The sequence below is a fragment of the Lipophrys pholis genome (genome assembly GCF_963383615.2).
Source record: "Lipophrys pholis genome assembly, chromosome: 1".
NCBI classification, from domain to species: Eukaryota; Metazoa; Chordata; class Actinopteri; order Blenniiformes; family Blenniidae; genus Lipophrys; species Lipophrys pholis.
The window spans coordinates 37,811,895-37,830,355 of NC_137635.1; the positions used below are offsets into that span (position 1 = coordinate 37,811,895).

Below are 18,461 nucleotides of genomic sequence, written 5' to 3' on the forward strand. Positions count from 1 at the left end.
ACCACTTGACCGGGGACAAACACATGCATGTTTTCACCTTCCATTGTTGTTGTGCAATGCAATGAGGAAATTTGAGGGGAGCAACGGCATTTTTCTCTTTTCCCACATGGTTTTGGATGAATTACGAGCACAATTCTCCAGAGCATGCAGCAACCATTTTCACAACCATATGTACACAATGCATTATTCTCCATCTCTATGCAGCGGTGTTTCCTTATCTAGAAATGACTCATTTCTTGCTATGACCATCTTTATATCTGGGAACTGACTGAATTTTACTGCATGAAACTACACAGTTCATCTTAATATATAAATGTTCATCTTTACGGTCCAAAACCAGAAATAAATCAGTTAATGCAGTCATCGTAATGGATTTACTTGTGTCTTGTCAGACTGTTACATCACAGTAGTGTGACGCTGATATTGCAGTAGTTTCTACTAAGACTAAACCAAGAAGGTCTTAATCAACTTACAGCTGATTCATTATGTTACTGTGTTTAACAATGGCCACCTCATAGGCTCCCTTTCAGCTAAATGCAGGGATGCAACACTCACAAACAAAAAACTATTTGCAATCCTCAATGTGGGAAAAAAAAATGAAGGGACTTGTTCAATGAGGTCCAACAAAGGCATCGTTTTCAATCGGTTGTTGGTTCTCATTCAGCAGAGTGTCAGAAAAGTCAAACCCTGCATGAGTATTGAACCGCATTTCTCCGGTGACACTTTTCAACACCAGAGCCAGTTGTTTCATGACGATTCACTCTGATACTGAAGACGTTTGGTGCAGTACAAGGTTCATCCCCTGTGCAATCTGTACGTCCAGGTCCCCATGCTGAGGCTCACTCTGCTACTGAACTTGTCAAATAATAAGAGTTCAATGCCCATCCAATACATGGCTTATCTGTTTTGCAAGATCCACAAATGTACTTTGAACAAATAGAAGAAAAAAAAAAGTTAAGGAGGTCAGTGGTTAAAGAAATGACTTATTTCCTTGTTTATCCAACAGAGAGAGAGAGAGAGCGAGAGAGAGAGAGAGAGAGAGAGAGAGAGAGAGCAACCAGCCTTCATAATGAAGCGCAAGATTGTTATCAAATAAACATATTGTAATACTTAATTTGCATTTACGACACTGTGGTCACGTCTCCGCGTCCTTTCATTGGTGACTTGTTGATGGTTCAAGGTAAAGCTCGCGCGAGTGGCAATGGAGGGAGGTGGAGGAAGGGGAGGAAGAGGAGGAGGAGGACTTCAGGAGCGGAGCAATTCACTCCACACAGTGCAAGAACGCAGTTTCAGAGGAGAGACCCATTCAAACCTGCTGTGAAATACCACTTTGCTCTCAATATCGACAAATACTGAGACTCGATTCTCGACTACACTTTTTCTTTCTTGAGAATTAACCCAACTTTCTTTTAAAAGGATATGTTGGCGAAAATTTCAAGAAGCATCTTGCTCCTTTGCTCCAGCATGCTGCTGAAACCTGTAAGTATATTTAAACACTTCCAGCTTTCTTTTTTTTTTTTTTTAAATTGTCATTAATTTACTTTTGGCTTATTTGGAGATTTAAGGTGGTGGAACAGCTCCACCTTTCTGTGTTGGATGCAGGACGCACCAATGTGACCCATTTTATTTAAATACATGATTTCAGTCTGTCCCTTAAAATTTTTCACCTACATGTTTATTTTTTACAAGTTTTTGGATTTTCCAAATACCATCTCAACTTGAGAGTTTGGCCAACAACCTCAAAACCTAACTCCAGTTCCTTCACTTTTATGTCTTTCACCTCAATTCATTCGCCCCAAGCAAATTCAGCTGCCCCCATAATGGCTTCAACCAAACAGTGTTACCCAGCTGTGATGGTTTCTCGGGGACATTGGGGGTGTTTTTATGTCCTCCCTATCTCCTTTCATTAAATCAAGGTGGATTACCAGGAGAAGCAAAGGAGGTGCGTGTTGGTCTCTCTGCTGGACGCCATGGCAACGCCTCCTCTGTCTTTCTCCTTGCTCCCTGGTCTCCACCACTCAGATCCACAAACTGTCTCCTGTACTGAAGCACACGAGGATCACACTGAAATTCAGATGGAGGTCACATCTCCTGGAAAAACATGCGAACCCGTGCAAGTTTATAGACTGTTTTCCTTTTTTAACGATGAAAATATCGTCATGTGTGTTCCTGCAGCACCTTAAGATCCACCTGGAGAATCCCTCCGGCTACTTGCAGTGCTCACGGCAGCCCTGATCCATCACTGTCAGCATATAGTCCCATCATCACCCTGGGTGAAGTGGTGCAACAGATTCTGCTCATTGCCTGAGGAGCCAGATATATCATAACTTAAAGGCGAGAGTCACCTTGTGCGTAGGCTGGAGCCATATGGGCTCGTTTTTGGGGCTAACAATAGCTACCGACCATCACCCTGATTAATGCCCACAGTGAGGAGACTCATCCAGCTAAGTAGAGACAATAAATCTTGTCCTGCAGAATGTTTGAGTAAATCCTGATTGTAAACTCACTGAGGTTCAACTACATATTGAATGGCTTTATGCATGATGACTTCCTCCGCGATACGCAAACCTGGGGAATACCCCGCCACAGTGGAGGCAAAGATACAAGATTGATTATGTGACTTGAATCTGATTTGGTGAATAATGACAGGGAGCAGCATGACGGATGAAAGATGTGTTTACCTTGATATGTGCTGGGACTGCACAGCGGGATGCATGTTTGGACACTACTGGACTACTTCAAATAGATTTTCATCTTCTGCCAGGAAACACCATTAAAAACTAGGTTTTATTCACATGTCAGTGAATCCTGCATCTCAATATGACAATCTGTAGCTTAGAGGAGGTTCTGCTCGTTGAGTGTTAAGTCTTTACATGTACATGCTGCTTCGCTTCTCATGTTTCTTTATGGACCTGTAATTTGGTCAATGCTTTGCACAGTTTTTATTTTAGCTGATCCTATCTGAGAGCTGTACTGATAATTGTGTGATATTTTCTCTCCGCAGGTATTTTCAGTCCAGAACCAGATGTGCGACATGATGAGAGAAATAGACAAAGAGAGGAACTTGTGTGAAGCTCAGGCTGAAAACAAAACAACAGGTACATCTGCTTGTGCCTCTGTTTACCATGACCTGCTTTTGGTGGCTGCATGTTTTATGCCTTTTTTATGTCACCTCACGTGGTTGAACACGGTCTTCTACCCAATTCTCACTCTTGGTTGGACATTTAGAAAATCTACCGGTAATTGTCATGACACAAATACAGAACGTTTAGAAAATTCATATCATTCAACTGATTTGTTGTTTTTTTGTTTTTTGTTTTTTTTTAATCATCATTAAGGATTAAATTACATGCTGCTCAGTGCGGCTTTGCAAACTCACAGCACGCAGCAGATGATTATCTTCTGCAGAGATAATTGTGCATTGAGCTTTTGTTACCTCCGTGGGACTAAAACCTTGTTTATTATAACTGGAGAAATACAGAAGTCATTAAACACTCATTATCTTTTTGATTCAGGCATCACATGCAAAGTATGATCGTGTCTAGTGGATCGTGATTTTTATCAGTTCTTCAGGGTGATGCTGCAGACGATCACCTGGCAAAATGATTTATCACTGTGATGAACTGTAGAGCAGGTGCTTCAATTGGAGTGTGTGTGTGTGTGTGTGTGGGTGTGTGTGTGTGTGTGTGTGCGTGCGTGCGTGTGTGTGTGTGTGTGTGTGTGTGTGTGTGTGTGTGGGTGTGTGTGTGTGTGTGCGTGCGTGCGTGTGTGTGTGTGTGTGTGTGTGTGTGTGTGTGTGTGTGTGTGTGTGTGTGTGTGTGTGTGTGTGTGTGTGTGTGTGTGTGTGTGTGTGTGTGTGTGTGTGCGTATGGCCCGATTCTGCAGCCTGGGAGCAGCACGCACACACACTCCAGGGAAAGACATGGTAATCTGTTGAATTCGAACAGTGGGTAGTGAACAGTGGGTAGTGAACAGTGGGTAGTGAACAGTGGGTAGTGAACAGTGGGTAGTGAAGAACCTGGAGCAGTTTTATTAGTCATGGTGGCGGTATGTTAACTCGGGTCATCTGCTGTTATGAACCCAATGCTGGCCTGAGCTCACACTGTGTGGCTGCCATAGGAGCTCGTGTTCCCCACTTCCACCTCAGCCACGCTGCTGTTTGTCACTGGAGCAGATTCATGTCATTACAGTGGGAGGAAACCTTCTTTATTCTATGTTAATTGTCAAAGAATTGGGTGATTTTCCATTGTTTGACACGTGACAAGCTGCCTTTTGTGTCATACTGTCTCTGTGTTTCTCCATCAGGTTGTAATGGGACCTGGGACAAGATCACCTGCTGGCCCAGCGCCAACGTTGGAGAGGTGGTTACCATCCCCTGCCCGAAATATCTCTTTTACTTTTCCAGGGATGTGACTCCACGTAAGCATCAACTTTATATTTACGGCGTCTTTATGGGCTGGCAGATCAGAGAGCGAAAGACAGAAAATTGTTTTCTATTTCTGTTTTATGTAAATATATAAAAAAAAAATTATTATAATTGAAGTATTCATGTGTCTTTGACACCCACTGATGCTTTAGATTCAATATCTAAATAAACCTGAAATGTAAATTCTGACATACACCCAAGACACATTTGAAAGAACTCATTGTTTTAGAAAGAATTTCAAGAGAAAAATCATGTTATGGTCAACGTCATCTAAAGATTGACATCTTGTGGCATTTACTTTATGACATTAAGAAAAGAGAAAGGTATTAGATTTAGAAGTGTAACAAGGTCTGCAACAGTAGGAGACTGGTTTGATAAAGAAAAACATAAACTGTAACTATCAATACTTCAGGGTTTTTCTCTCAGTGAAACTGTTGGTTGAGTTGACTGACCACTTTATATCAGCCCCAGTGATTCGAAATACCCTAAAGCACTTATAGGAAATAAATGCGGAATGTAAAAAAATAAATAAATGTGTTTTTCCCTAACTGTAACAAATTGAGGGAAGTTAGAGACTTACCGTGTCTGTAGTTTACAGAAACATCTTTTTCCTGGATGGATGGATGAATGGATATTTCCCTCAAGATAAACTAGAGAAGCATATGGAACTCAAAGGAGAATAAATAACTGACTTACATCCATCCTGTGGAAATATGACTTCTGCAGAATCATAATCCTTTTCAAACTAGACTGGCTGCCAGTGTTTGCCAACACTTCCCCTATGGACTTAATAACATGGAACATGTTGTGGGGGAAGCTTGTATTTGAAACAATGGATTGCTCTGAAGTCTTCAAACATCTATCATATATCTGCTACTGTCAAAAAGAAAAAGGCACCAACAAGTCATATGCAAGTTACCTTTATAAACAAAAAAACCCAAAACTGTTTTAGTAATGACAATATATCTCCTTATGCCAGTCCTACATCCCTATGTTCAAATCTGAGGTGGATATGAAATTCAATGAGGACGACCAATCATAGAAGAAGGTGTTATGATTCACACTTTCAAAAAAAAAAAGAAAAAAAAAAAGACAGAGATGCTGGAATACATGTTGATCATCCCTTAATCTCCATTTAGCTATTGTTCCCTGCTTCTGATGTCAGTTTCCTTATATTTCATATATGAGACTACAAATAGGAATTATTAGAGTAGTGCAGCAGCTCCCTGTGGCTCATACCCATGATCCATACAGGTCCATTATAATGAACTGTGTTATAAATCATAACGATTACAGAAAAACTTCAAACATATACTCTGGTTGAATGGCAGAATAACAGCAGCTTCCCCTCCGGCCGTCAAAGAGGCATTATATTTGTTTGTCCGTCTTTAATCCGTGAAAGCCTCAAAGGGAAGCGGTGTTAATTAAGAATAGAGGTGTTGACTGTTGGGAGATTTCACTGGCGGCATTGCAATGTGTTTGTAGTTCCTGGCATTCCCTTGTGAGAGTCCTGCATATCTCATTTTGTCACTGAGTACCAAACCAAGCCTGCTCCGTCTAATTATGCCGTAGGAGTTGACAAAGTTGGTGTGCTGTCAGTCATTTGGGAGGAAATCCTCAATTTCATCATTTATCTTTGAGAAATGTTACAAGCTGATTTAAATTAAAAGGCAAAAAAATGAACAGCTATGGCTCTCTAAAGCTGCTTTTATTTAATTCCCTATTAGTTTTTTTAAAATAGTTAATCTTTGTATTTGAGGACTTTAGGGACTCACCTGTGCAGTTCCCCCCAAGTGCTAAGGTCTTTTTAAGCTCAATGTATTGTGATGACAATCCTGCATTTTTGATATGCAGGGTTTCTTTTTTTTTGTTGTTGCTTTAATAGAGTCAGACAAGGGAAGTCACTTATAAAAATTACATAGCATGTTGCAACTAATGAGCCAAATATGCATACATCCACCACTTCCACAATACATCAAACATGGTTTATTAAAAATGTCTGTCAGGCATGCGCTTGCCTTTGATCATGCATAGCATACCTTGTCCGTCAGGGTTTTTTCTTCTTTCTTCTAACTAAACGCAAATGCAGCACCAGATGTTCCATCACCTTTGCTGCCTTTGATCAAGTTGAAAGTTGCACATTTCAGCTGTTAGTGATTCCAGTGCTTCCTAGCTGAACTGTGTTGTGCTCCATGTAGACAGAGCGAAACGGCTCCAGTTGCTGTAATCGAGCCAGTGCTTTTTCCTTATCATATCCAGGACGTGAGAGGGTCTCGAAGCAGATATTTATCAGCAGCATGTGAAGGCTCTGTGCAGAGAAGATGGGCTGTGTGGGAAGCTGTGATGTGACCCAGATGGGAGACAGTGTGACCCGAGAGGGGGGTAGCCCTCCAGAGGAAAGAGAAGAGGACAAATGCAGAATGACTTGATTTGTGTGCTTGAAGACAGATGAGGTATATTTCATTGACATGTCATGGGTTCATAGGCCCAACAGGCCCCCCCGCTGAGCAGAGACCAGGATGAGGCTCATGGGGCCTAAACGAAAGGAGAAGTGGTTATAAGTGATGACTGCTGCACTGATGTGCACGATATCAATAATGCATTACATCAGCTCATCGGTGCAGCTTTCACTGATTAAACCTGGTTGAAAACGGACTCAGGTAAAGGACGATAAATTAATTATCCATGGCAACACATTGAGAACCCAATGTGAGCCTTATAGAAACAAATAAAAACAGTTTGGTTGTGCTGCTTTGTCTCTGTAAATTCATAAATAAAAAAAAACATCCTTGAATCCCAAAAAAGTTTGACATACAATAAACACATTTCAATGTTGGTCCCATGCTTTGAACGTATTTGAACTCAATTTTAGATTTACATGCCAAGAGAGTTTCGACAGACTGCGCTTATTGACACATCCCTAGCCATTCATTTTAGTAGCCTCACTCACAAAAAAACAAGCATTACGAAACATGGCGCCACAGAGTTTCAGAGGCCAAGTCATAAATTTAGTTGAGATAGAGTTTGCCATTCTCATGAACTCTTTACCTAGTAGGTCTAACACAAACACACAGTTATTCATCTCCTTTAATAACACAGGAGACTCACCCTCTCTGCAGACGTGGAGTGACAGAGTGCCTGGCTGTGTCAATGCTTTCACCTTCAGGCTGGAGTATTCAGTGGATTTGGAGCTGATATACAGTAATACACTGCCAATGGTTCATCTGCCAAGATATAATTAGACAAGATAAAACATTTGCATACATGGGAGAAAAACCTTGATGGAGAAAAGCCTCGAAATAAAAATGATTATGGAGTGACAAACTCATTGGAGTTCTCTTCGCTGTTGCTGTGAAAACCCTTGCAGTCATGTTTTGTGGGATGATGAAAGCATTCTTCTGGCAATCCCTCAAACAAGCCAAATCCAGTGGTGGCATGGGCTGAAACAGCAGGGGCTTATCTTCGCCTCTTTGCCTTTGTGTCTTGTCATATTGTTTAAGGAAGCTAAGCCTTCGTCTTCTCTGCAGTACGCCACTCAGGTATTTGAGAGCTGACCAAATTTTGATGCCAAATATGTTCTAAGACTTTGGATTGTTCGTCATTTCCCAACTTGGTCTTGATTTGATAGCAGCTGTGGAGCGATACGGTTGGGAAATGTGAGGAATGTCCTACATTTAGAATTCTACAGCAGCACACGCATTAATTTGTCACCAATATGCACAGGTATTTTTTAATTTTTTTATCCCCCTGGCAAGATGGCAGGTGAGAAAACACTATATAAAGGCTTCATCCAATAGAAGACTAATCAAAATCTCACAGCTGTCAATCTGCTTCCTATAAGATATGCCTCATGAATGTTGAATACACTTTCATTAATCGTGCCTCCAAATAGACACATTTCCCCAACATCCACATAAAACCAACCTGGAAGGTGTGAAATTAAAGACATTTGTGAAATAAATAAATAAATAAATAAATAAATGGAGTGACAAACCTGATTTTCACTGTTTGCTCCAGGCTTTCCCTACAATTTGGATGAAGTGGCTATAAGAGACGAATGATAACCGGTCTACTTTGCGCCGCAACACTCAGATCTACTTATGAAGAACTCGTCCTGTCCTTGCTGGCCCTCACTCACCTACCATGACCTGTGGTCCACCGCACCGACCTTCATCCCAGCCGGACTTTAATGAGTCCAAGACTGCAATTTATCCACTGAGCCTTGGTCTCCTGCAGTTAAATCTGTTTTTTGTTTGGTTTTTTTGTCACCAGTATTTGGACTTCTGTTGGAACGTGCTCCACAGAGATGTTACAAAGATTTGTCCTGCTGAGCTCCAGCTTACTTGATTTTATCGTGTTCTAGTTTCTACTGCTCAAGAGAGCTCCTCTGCTCTTCTGATGTATTTCTTTTCTTTTCGATTGATCTGCAGCTACTGAGACGTGGAATGTCTCCTAAACTCTCTTAACACAGATCAATTTTGAGTTTTCTACATTAAAATTTTTTATTCAATTTCATCAGTTGCTCACCACTGAGACAGAGCACGGTTTCTTTTTCATCATGATCTGTTTTCATCAAAATTAAGTTTTCAATGTAAATTTAAACTATTGGAACAGGATCCCTCTCTACACTTTATCCATCTGTGCATACAGAGATAAAAATATACGTGCATTTTTTTGTTGTAGAGGGCTAAAAAAATGAACCACTCAACAAGCCCATTTATTGCAGCAGCTCATTCCTTTTATTAGAAAACCCAATAACAGAAGTATTCAGTAAAATCATTTCCAACTTCTTACGATGGTGAATGTTCTTTTTTGTCTGAAATATTTGTACTTTACCACCTTTGACAATCTGCTGGACACGACTCTACTTGTTGGTGAAAGCACCCTCTTCCCTCTTAATGTTCAGACTAGTGCACTTTGACCTTTCACCTCTGCCCCCCCCTCGGGGCAAGCCAGAGAGAAAATATATAAATATATCCTCTGAAGTGTGTGTGTGTGTGTGTGTGTGTGTGTGTGTGTAAAACCATGGCGTAATTAAGAAACACACAGAGGCACATCCACATGGGAACAAGTCCCTGCATCTCTGAGCCAGTTGGACGACTGATCCCCTTCAGTCATTCCTTCCATTCCTTGTTAGTGGGAGTACTCCAGTGAGACACATACATCACTGCGTGACATAATTAAGTGTGAGTAAATGTGGAGTTAGTATTTGCCTTGCAGCTCATTCAAGCTACCCCGCTCAACATACACACCGTAGGTTATTGCAAATGAAACTCACTGAAGCCAACATTGCAATGCGGTTTTGTAGAGTAATATTCACTCTTGCCCTTCTCCTCATTAGGTAACCTTTCCAAGACCTGCACTGAGCATGGATGGACCCCGATCAGCATCAACTCCTACATACTGGACTGTGGATACAATCCCAACAGCACGATGGATGAGGATACAGTCAGTATGATAACAAGCGTTTGAATCTCTTCCAGCTGGATTTATTTTCCTTGTGATTTTGTGTCAGAAGTCAAACTCGATTCAGATTAACTTTTTTTTTTTCACAAGGTATATTTAAATATATGTTGCAGGGAGAATTCCTCGACGCCATCAAAGTGGGCTACACCATCGGTCACAGCGTGTCGCTCATCTCTCTGACTGTGGCCATCATCATACTCTGTCTCTTCCAGTAAGGATACTCTTCAAAGTGCTTTTTAATGTCTCTGCGTTAAAGCAAGCAAACACCTTTTGTCCATCATGTAGACCAATAAATCTCTGTTTACCTCTTATTTTACATGTTACATGTTACATGTTACATGCTACGTTGAATAGAGGCTTTAATAATAATAATTATACATTTTATTTATAGGCGCCTTTCGGTTTGGGGGTGGGTGGGGGGGATAGAATAGGTGGGTTTGAAGTGCAGATTTGAAGGCAGGAAGGGAGTCCATGTTCCAGAGGGGGTTGGTAGGGAGTTCCAGAGGTGAGGGGCAGTCGAATGAAGGCTCAACCCCCCCATAATGGAAAGACAGGCTGGTGATACAGAGAGGTGGATGGATGAAGAGGACCTGAGGGTGGAGGGGGTTCCGGTAATGATCCAGGCAGCTGAGGTTTGTATGAGTTGGAGTTTATGGAGGGATTTTTTTGTGGAAGGCCATGGAAAAGGGAGTTACAATAGTCCCAGCCTTGAGGTGACCAGGGCGTGAACCAGGATGGCGGTGCTGTTGGCTGTGAGGGAGGGACGGAGGCCGTGGATGGTTCTGAGGTGGAAGAAAGCTGTTCGGGTGATGTTATTGAAGTGGGAAAGGAACGATAGGATGTTTTTCACTGCGTCGTGTAACCAGATTGTGTGAGGTGAGTCATGAACCTCTGATCTCATCTGTGTCAACATTTCTGAGCGGTCTTCTCCGAGCAGCTGTAAAGTCAATCCGTCAAAAGTCAGAGCCATTAAAGTGGCCGCTGTTATTCACAGGAGAGTCCGGCTTGATCTCTGGGCAAGATGTCACAGAAGAAGATAACAACATAAGCAGAATATAAACAGGTTGTTTTGTTAAGTTTGCATCGGGAATGTTTGTCTGTTACGGGCCAAAAAACAGGCAATGTGTTTATGTCTTGGGGTTATAAAATGCCAATAGTTTCACTTTTTGGAGCAGAGAGGCAGGAAGTGGTGTGGAAGTAGCTGGTTGATGCCGTGTCGTAGCACCACGACTCCCACTGATGGTTTACACAATTCACCCCAAGTTGGCAGCTCTGCAGGAAAACATTTCAACACACACACAGGGGAGAAAATCTACATTAGTGACATTTTCTCTGAAACCCTGAAACACTCATTTGTATTTGTTTACTTGTGAAACAAATATCCAGCGTACAGATTCAGAGGTGTCTGTTAAATATTATAATTCTCTTTAAATTAGCCTGCATGCTTGATGAATAGAGTTTACATAATGTAACATTTATGTAATAATATTGCTCATGTGCAGTCAATCAATCCATTAATCAATCAATAGAATAGAATAGAATAGAATAGAATAGAAAATGTTTCAATCAATGATGTTTTTGTGATTATTAATTTTAGGGTCATTATTTACTTGTCATTTGTTCTGATTACCTCCTTTTGGGACATTTTGTCAGCATAGCTTAGATTAAAAAATCCTCTAATTCTTTTCTAATGTGGAGGAATTCACTGAGGAATCATTTCTAATTTGGAAACTGAACCGTCTTCTTGTATCTTTCTGCAGGAAGCTGCACTGCACAAGAAACTACATCCACATGCATCTCTTTGTGTCTTTTATACTGAAGGCAGTGACCGTGTTCATCAAGGACGTGGTTCTCTATGATGTGGGAGAGACAGACAATTGCCAGTCACCTGTAAGTCTGCTGCTGTCTCATCTTTCTGTCTCATCAAAATGTCGGTTCTGTTTGTGGGTTTGTACAGTTGTACTTGCGTTTTTCAGCTCCTTCTTTCTGTTCCTACCCGAGCAGGTGTGCGCTCATACGTCGCTGTCTTAAACGGATTGTTTTGGCATTTACTTAACATTTTGGGTGTAGCAGTGTTTACTGAGTCTCTTCTCCTCCTGGAATAATGTTTCCACATTTGTACGTCCAGCAGGATGTTGTGAGAGTTCCTGTTTGCTGAGCATTAAGCCTGAACTGCCGACAGCGTTCACAAATCACATTCAGAGCTCTGAGGTCCAGGTTTATTCCCTTTATCTAAGATCACAGCCATAATATAAACGTCAAGTTAAGATAAGGCGTTGGATATCATCACGGCTTCATGTAATTCTAGCTTTATACTTGATCAAGTCATCAACGTCAGTGTTGTTTTCTCAGCTCTTGCTCCGGCTAAATCCACAGCTTTATCACTAGAGGGTGAGATCAGACGACTGTAAATCACCTGCTTTTCCCCTCATGTGTGTAACTGCTGATTGTTAACGGATATGTACAGATATTTCCTCTTCAGGGTTTACAGCTTGTCCTGCCCCAAACACAGTTTATAAAGTTCCCATACTTTTTAAACTTGAGAAGCCGAGAAGCATTTTTTTGTGATATTAATAAAATATCAGCTTTTGTCCCTCAGATTGATCTTAAATTTAATTGCATCCAGCACCTTCAGTATATTCCCTTTAAATGTATTGGTAGAAATTCCCAGCATCACTTGGTCAAAGATAGTTGCAGATTGCTAAATACCAAACTTCCCACCTTAAAACTTTGAAATGAATGACAGAATTGTTTAATGTCACAGCATTAGAACTAAACTTGTATTGACGTAAGTATTTGCACATGTACTAACGGCCCTGTTGTGTTTATCTCTGATACGAGTTAAGAGTGACGCAAAGTGCAGTGGAGCAGAGGCGCAGTCAGCTTCAGTGTTAAAGCTTCTGATTCTGCTTAATGTCTATGTGAGACATAAAGACTGATACTGCTCTCATATCAGCCTGTTAAATATGAAACCCACAGCCAGAATCCACATTACTCTAGACAGGACAGCTCAGTCCTCATTTTACAATTGCCAGTCAGAAAGTATAAAGCTGAATATTTCCAGCTTTGCTGCTTCAATAATTAGTTAAAGCTGCTGCTGGTTCATTAGTGATCAATTTAAACTTTTTTATAACTTTTCTTGCCTTAAGTTTAGCAACTTTAAAACAGCCCACGCTGAGTAGTCATATAAGCACAGACATAAGAACCTATTACCATAGGATAAAAAAGTGCACACAAACCACATAATAAATATCATAAATACAATCAATATTCATCTAGAGTCCTCATATAAAGTGCATTGTGGTCCCAGCACATTTCGACATTGTTACAGTGAGCCAGTGATATAAAGGATGTTTTCAAGAGAAACCACTATTTTCTCCTAACCAAAGTGTGTATGTGTCTTAGTGTGTTTACTGCCCTCAGTATTCGACTGAACATCCAAACATCCTAATACAGCAATTTTTCTCAAAGCATTTTATTATTTGCACTGCAACATTCAGCTAAATCAAGCCAGATATTGCTTTATAATAAAATTAAAGATTGAGCTCAACAATGGTTCATTATATGCTTATAGTTTGTTTACACCATTATCATCTCTCCCTAAACTGTGACCAAATGATGTTAATTGGACCCTTTAAGGCTTTAAAGCTGATTTTTTTAATTCCTCCCTTAATAATCATTTTCTGTATTTGTATTTTTGCTTTGGAACTAGTTGCAATGGGATTTCACCCTAACGTTTGGCTCTTAATGAAGAATTGCATGCATAAGTCCAAATTAGTAAAACCAGTGTGTCCAATCCTGGCCCTGAAAGGCCAACATGCTGCATTTTTTAATGTCTTCCTGCTGTAACACACCAGAATCTAATGTATTTGTCTATGAAAGCCTGATAGTGAGCCACGTTACATCCAGGTGTTCTGCAGCAGAGGGATGTTGTAAATATTAAGGGTATTAAGGATTTGGCTTTCACCCATGGTCGGGTGCTGGAGCTGATCCCAACTGATAGTTGGGAAAAGTCAAAGTTCATCCTGGATGAGTCACCAGTCTGCCACAAAGACAACGGCACATGCACACGCGCAAGTACATTTTAGAATCACCAATTTGCCTAACACAACAAAGACAACATCGTTGGGAGGATGGTAGTAAAAACTCCCCACGCATGTAGAAGCCTGGAACTGAGGATCTTTGCTGGCATCAAGAGAGTTGTGCTGGTCAATTCTCTATCAATTGAGCGATCAACAGAAGTTTCTTCAGACTTGTGGTTTGAGGAGGTTCACATATGTATATTTGGCTCTCACGTACACTAAATCTGCCGCAGCTCTACTTACGTTATGGTCGTACTCACTGACTCTCTTGTCGCTGGTGCTTCTGCGTGGTGAATTGCCAATTCTAACAGATTTGTTTCTTGCGAGTGAGTCATCAATATCTATTATGTGTAATCTTATAAGATATTCACCGTGTCGCCTCATTCACTGCAAACAGAAGGTGTTTGCACCGTTTGAATTGTTTTAGAAATGCATCCATCACCATTTGCTGATGATACAAAAACTCATTAACATGTAAATGTGCTGTAGATGGGCTGCAAGGTGGTGGTGGTCTTCTTCCAGTATGGGATCATGGCGAGCTACTTCTGGCTACTGGTGGAGGGCCTCTATCTCCACGCTCTGTTAGCCGTCTCCTTCTTCTCCGAGAGGAAGTACTTCTGGTGGTACATCCTTATTGGTTGGGGTACGTGCAAGCTACTGTAACAGACATTCACTAATACTGATGCCCTATAGAGTCTCATTTATCGAAGGCTTTTGAATCCATGTCTCCTAGTATTTGGGAGTATTCCAGTGAGATATACATTAGATGTGTTGTTTACTCCATGCTACCACAGTAGTAACATATATGACCGTATGTAAATGGTTTATGACTGAGAATTTATACACGCATATGTTTTAGGACTATACTGAGCCTCTTGATTTGCATACGAATGGTTCCTGGTTAGACGAGCAGAAGCAGGCAGGTGGCCCTCTGCTCTTGTTGTTATTCAGTCTAAAAAGCAAGCCGCTTTAAGAATTTATTGGAGGACATAACATGGCAGGATAAAATAGATTGCATCTTGAGCTAAAAGATCAAACAAGTACTCCTGAACTTTGTGCATTAAAAAAAACAGATGCTTTCCATTTCTCAGCAGTACTTCTCTTAAGAGGGCATTCATACATACACACGAACTCAGGAGCCCTCAAGTGCTTTCATCTTAAGAATAAACAGACAGTCTGTTTACCATGTCAACATTGTGAATGCACATTTATTCTCCATATCTTTTCTATCCTCATTATTCATCAATAAACTTCATACATTGGACTGAAATGTGTCACACAGCAAGAACAATGATTTATTTAAGGACCCAGAATGAACCAATATTATTTTAATGCAGTGTATAAGATTCTTTGAAAACAGATAAGCGTACTCAGAATGCAATACTGCTTTGTCTGTGAACAATATTGCACAGGGTATACATGTGCAAGGTTGAACTTGCCGAGTCGCTGCTATTTTTACTTGAACACGGTTTAGACACTTTATGCTTGATCATTTCTCTCTGAGACATTATTTTAATTATTTAAACATGTTACAACTAACTATGCTTATTTTTTTATGTTTCCAGGGGCTCCGGCCATCTTTATCTCTGCATGGGTGATTACAAAGGCTTATCTAAAGCACCCTGGGTGAGATACCTATTTTTCTTGTTTTAATCTCACTGATTAAGACGACTTTATCATTTCCAACTGTGTCATTTCAGGCTGATTTGACTCTGTTTAGATTTTGTTTGGAACATATATCATCACTAAAGCTGCATAAATATTTGATTATTTATGTTTAAAAGATTTTTTCAGTCCAAATATTAATGTAATATCAGACATAAGTTATAATTCAAACGGTGTACTCATCAATAATTTGTGGTTAAAAAAGAACCAAAGTATACTACATGATGTAAAAAAAATAATAAAATGACAGGTATATTTTTGATTTTGTGTGTGAAATAAGAATGGCGATGACAGTGTTTATTGACTTTCCTGTGTGAGAGCACAATGAAGTGAAACAAATTAAGCGTAGGATAAAATTGCTACTACAATGAATAAAACTGCATACTTGATGTCATAAATGTTTAGCAAAACACGACTAAACTACAGTAATGCAGGTATGCTAATTGTTCACACCAATCGCAGGATATCAAAGTTGATGATCTAAAACAGAATAATGAAAAGTCAGAATCACATTAAAGTTGACATTTATCGGCCACTTCTCTTTAATGCCATATTTCATACAAATAAAACGAGGAGCGTTGTTATTTAAGAATACAAGAACAATCTTCTTGAGATCTGAAACGCTTCTTTTGTTTAATGATCGATATGTAGATACTGTATTTTGCACATTTTGTCCACTCTTATAATGAAAAGATAAAATAGCTACCAATACAAGAGTTCAAATCTTTAATCATCTTTATTGACAATACACTTAAAATTTTTGTTTCTTCTTCTTTTTCTGCGGTATTTTGTAGACTCACTTTTGTGTTTCCTGTCTGATATCAGATGCTGGGAAATCATTGATGACAGTCCGTGGTGGATCATCAAAACACCCATTTTAGTAACCATACTTGTGAGTTACACCAGAGCTTCTCAAATACGTCCTCTCATACAGCTCTGTGTAATTTGATACTAACTTTACTCTCGTGTTAGGTGAACTTTTTTCTCTTCATGTGTATCATCCGGATTTTGCGACAGAAGATGAACTGTCCTGACATCGGGAGAAAGGAATCCAATCAGTACTCGTAGGTTTTCAGTGCCATGAATGTCAACATTTCTGGCATTTCTGAGATTCAGTCATTTGTTATCAGGTGACACATAATGGAGTATTTTTCTGTGGATACATTTGGGTGTTGAGCAAGAGCTTCGGGACAAATACAGCTTTGGTTTGAGTTTGTCTGGATTTCGTCAAGCCTTCTCTTCACTGTTCAGTGTTCTTCTGGTTTCAGGAGGCTGGCTAAATCCACACTCTTGCTGATACCACTCTTTGGTGTCAATTACATAATTTTTGCCTTCATCCCCGACCACATACACCCACAAGTGAGGATGGTGTTCGATCTCATTCTGGGCTCATTTCAGGTAACGTCACTCGACAATGAGGCACACCGGCCACTTTTGATAAATGTCAGTCAGAAGCAGAATCAGTGTCCAGTATGTGACTAGACGACCAACAGAAGTAAAACGTCTTATTTGAGTTGCCTGCAAAGTCAGATGAGAACAGTTTGGCAGTGATGATGACAGCTTGTCTGATTAAGCAAATGAATGGTCAGTTTAGTTGACGTTTAATTTTCAATGCTTGAATAATGACTTTGCTGATTTATAGATATTTCAATAGAATGATAACGCTGAGTGCAAAGTGCAAGAATAAAAATCTGGCAATGGAAAGTTTTCTTAATTTATACCACTTTTAGCTCAGAGTGATATCTCGTGCTTTCCCAGAATTTCCCAGAGATCAAAATGATGAAAATCCTGTCTGAGCACGAAGTCGGTCGTAATCCTACCGTCATTATTCATTTACAAATATTTTGAGTGTTTCCCCGGCTGTGCTATCACACTGTTGTTGCCTTGTCGCAGCTACTCTTATGTGGTGGTACATTTCTTCTTTTGTCAACAGGGTTTTGTCGTTGCGGTCCTGTACTGCTTTTTGAATGGAGAGGTAGGTAAATTAAAGCAAGACACAGGTCTGAAAAATGTTTCCTGTCCTTTTAAGTTCTGTAGTCTCATTATAACTCGACCTGCTGTGTTTCCTATGCTCTTAACCCACCCCCACCCCCACCCCCACCCCCCACCCCACTTCATATTCTGTTTATCTACCTCTCCATGTCTCCTGCAGGTACAGTCAGAGATTAAGCGTAAATGGCGCAGATGGATGCTGCAGAGGTTCCTGGGTGCAGACACTAAGTACCAGCAACCCTCCATAGGAAGCAACGGTAACAACTTCAGTACTCAGATCACCATGCTGACCAAATGCAGCCCCACCACACGCCGGACATCTGCATGTCAGGAGCACCTCTCCACCATCTGACTGTCTTCGTGTACTGAACATGTGGCTGCTTGCAATGCAGTGAATATTGGCTACTAAGGGTCAGTTAAATGTTTTTATATTGAAGCTTTTATTTTTTGCTGCAAATAAATTAACAGTCAAAAATGACTCGAGGCCAGCTTGAAACAGCGTCTGTGACCAGTATGGAAACATAAGAAAAAGGAACATTTCGGGTAGACTACAAAAGTAGCATTGAGTACAGAGCTGCTTTCACAATAGTGGAGGGTTGTCTGCACAGACAGGCAGGTATGTGATAGAGGCCAGTATTGCAAAGATATATAGACAAAGAGATTAGCTCATTTTCCAGTATTAATGCTTGGTTGAAATCACAAGATGAGTCAACTCAAACTAGCTACTGGGAAGATGCATGCAATCAATTGTAAGTCTCAATTTACTGCAGGCCAAAAGGTCTTTCACAACACTATTATTAGTGGAGTGAGGGAAAAATAGCAGGGACTCT

At 40.4% G+C, this 18,461-nt stretch overlaps 1 protein-coding gene across 1 annotated transcript; it reads left to right on the forward strand.

Annotated features, from left to right (window-relative positions):
- The first annotated feature begins 1,270 nt into the window (after positions 1-1,270).
- LOC308112407 (vasoactive intestinal polypeptide receptor-like) lies at positions 1,271-18,101 on the forward strand. The gene is made up of 13 exons (XM_080467913.1): positions 1,271-1,479; positions 3,005-3,098; positions 4,306-4,419; positions 9,768-9,874; positions 10,006-10,103; positions 11,653-11,782; positions 14,464-14,617; positions 15,540-15,600; positions 16,465-16,531; positions 16,612-16,703; positions 16,908-17,037; positions 17,573-17,614; positions 17,792-18,101. The coding sequence occupies exons 1-13, from the start codon at positions 1,420-1,422 to the stop codon at positions 17,981-17,983; spliced, it is 1,341 nt and encodes a 446-aa protein (XP_080324039.1). The 5' UTR covers positions 1,271-1,419; the 3' UTR covers positions 17,984-18,101.
- The last annotated feature ends 360 nt before the right edge of the window (positions 18,102-18,461 follow it).

Coding starts and splice junctions, on each gene's coding strand:
- LOC308112407 (XM_080467913.1), top strand. CDS start 1,420: ATGTTGGCGAAAATTTCAAGAAGCATCTTGCTCCTTTGCTCCAGCATG. Junction 16,532..16,611: donor CCATTTTAGTAACCATACTT/GTGAGTTACACC, acceptor CTCTCGTGTTAG/GTGAACTTTTTTCTCTTCAT. Junction 17,038..17,572: donor TCATTCTGGGCTCATTTCAG/GTAACGTCACTC, acceptor TTTTGTCAACAG/GGTTTTGTCGTTGCGGTCCT.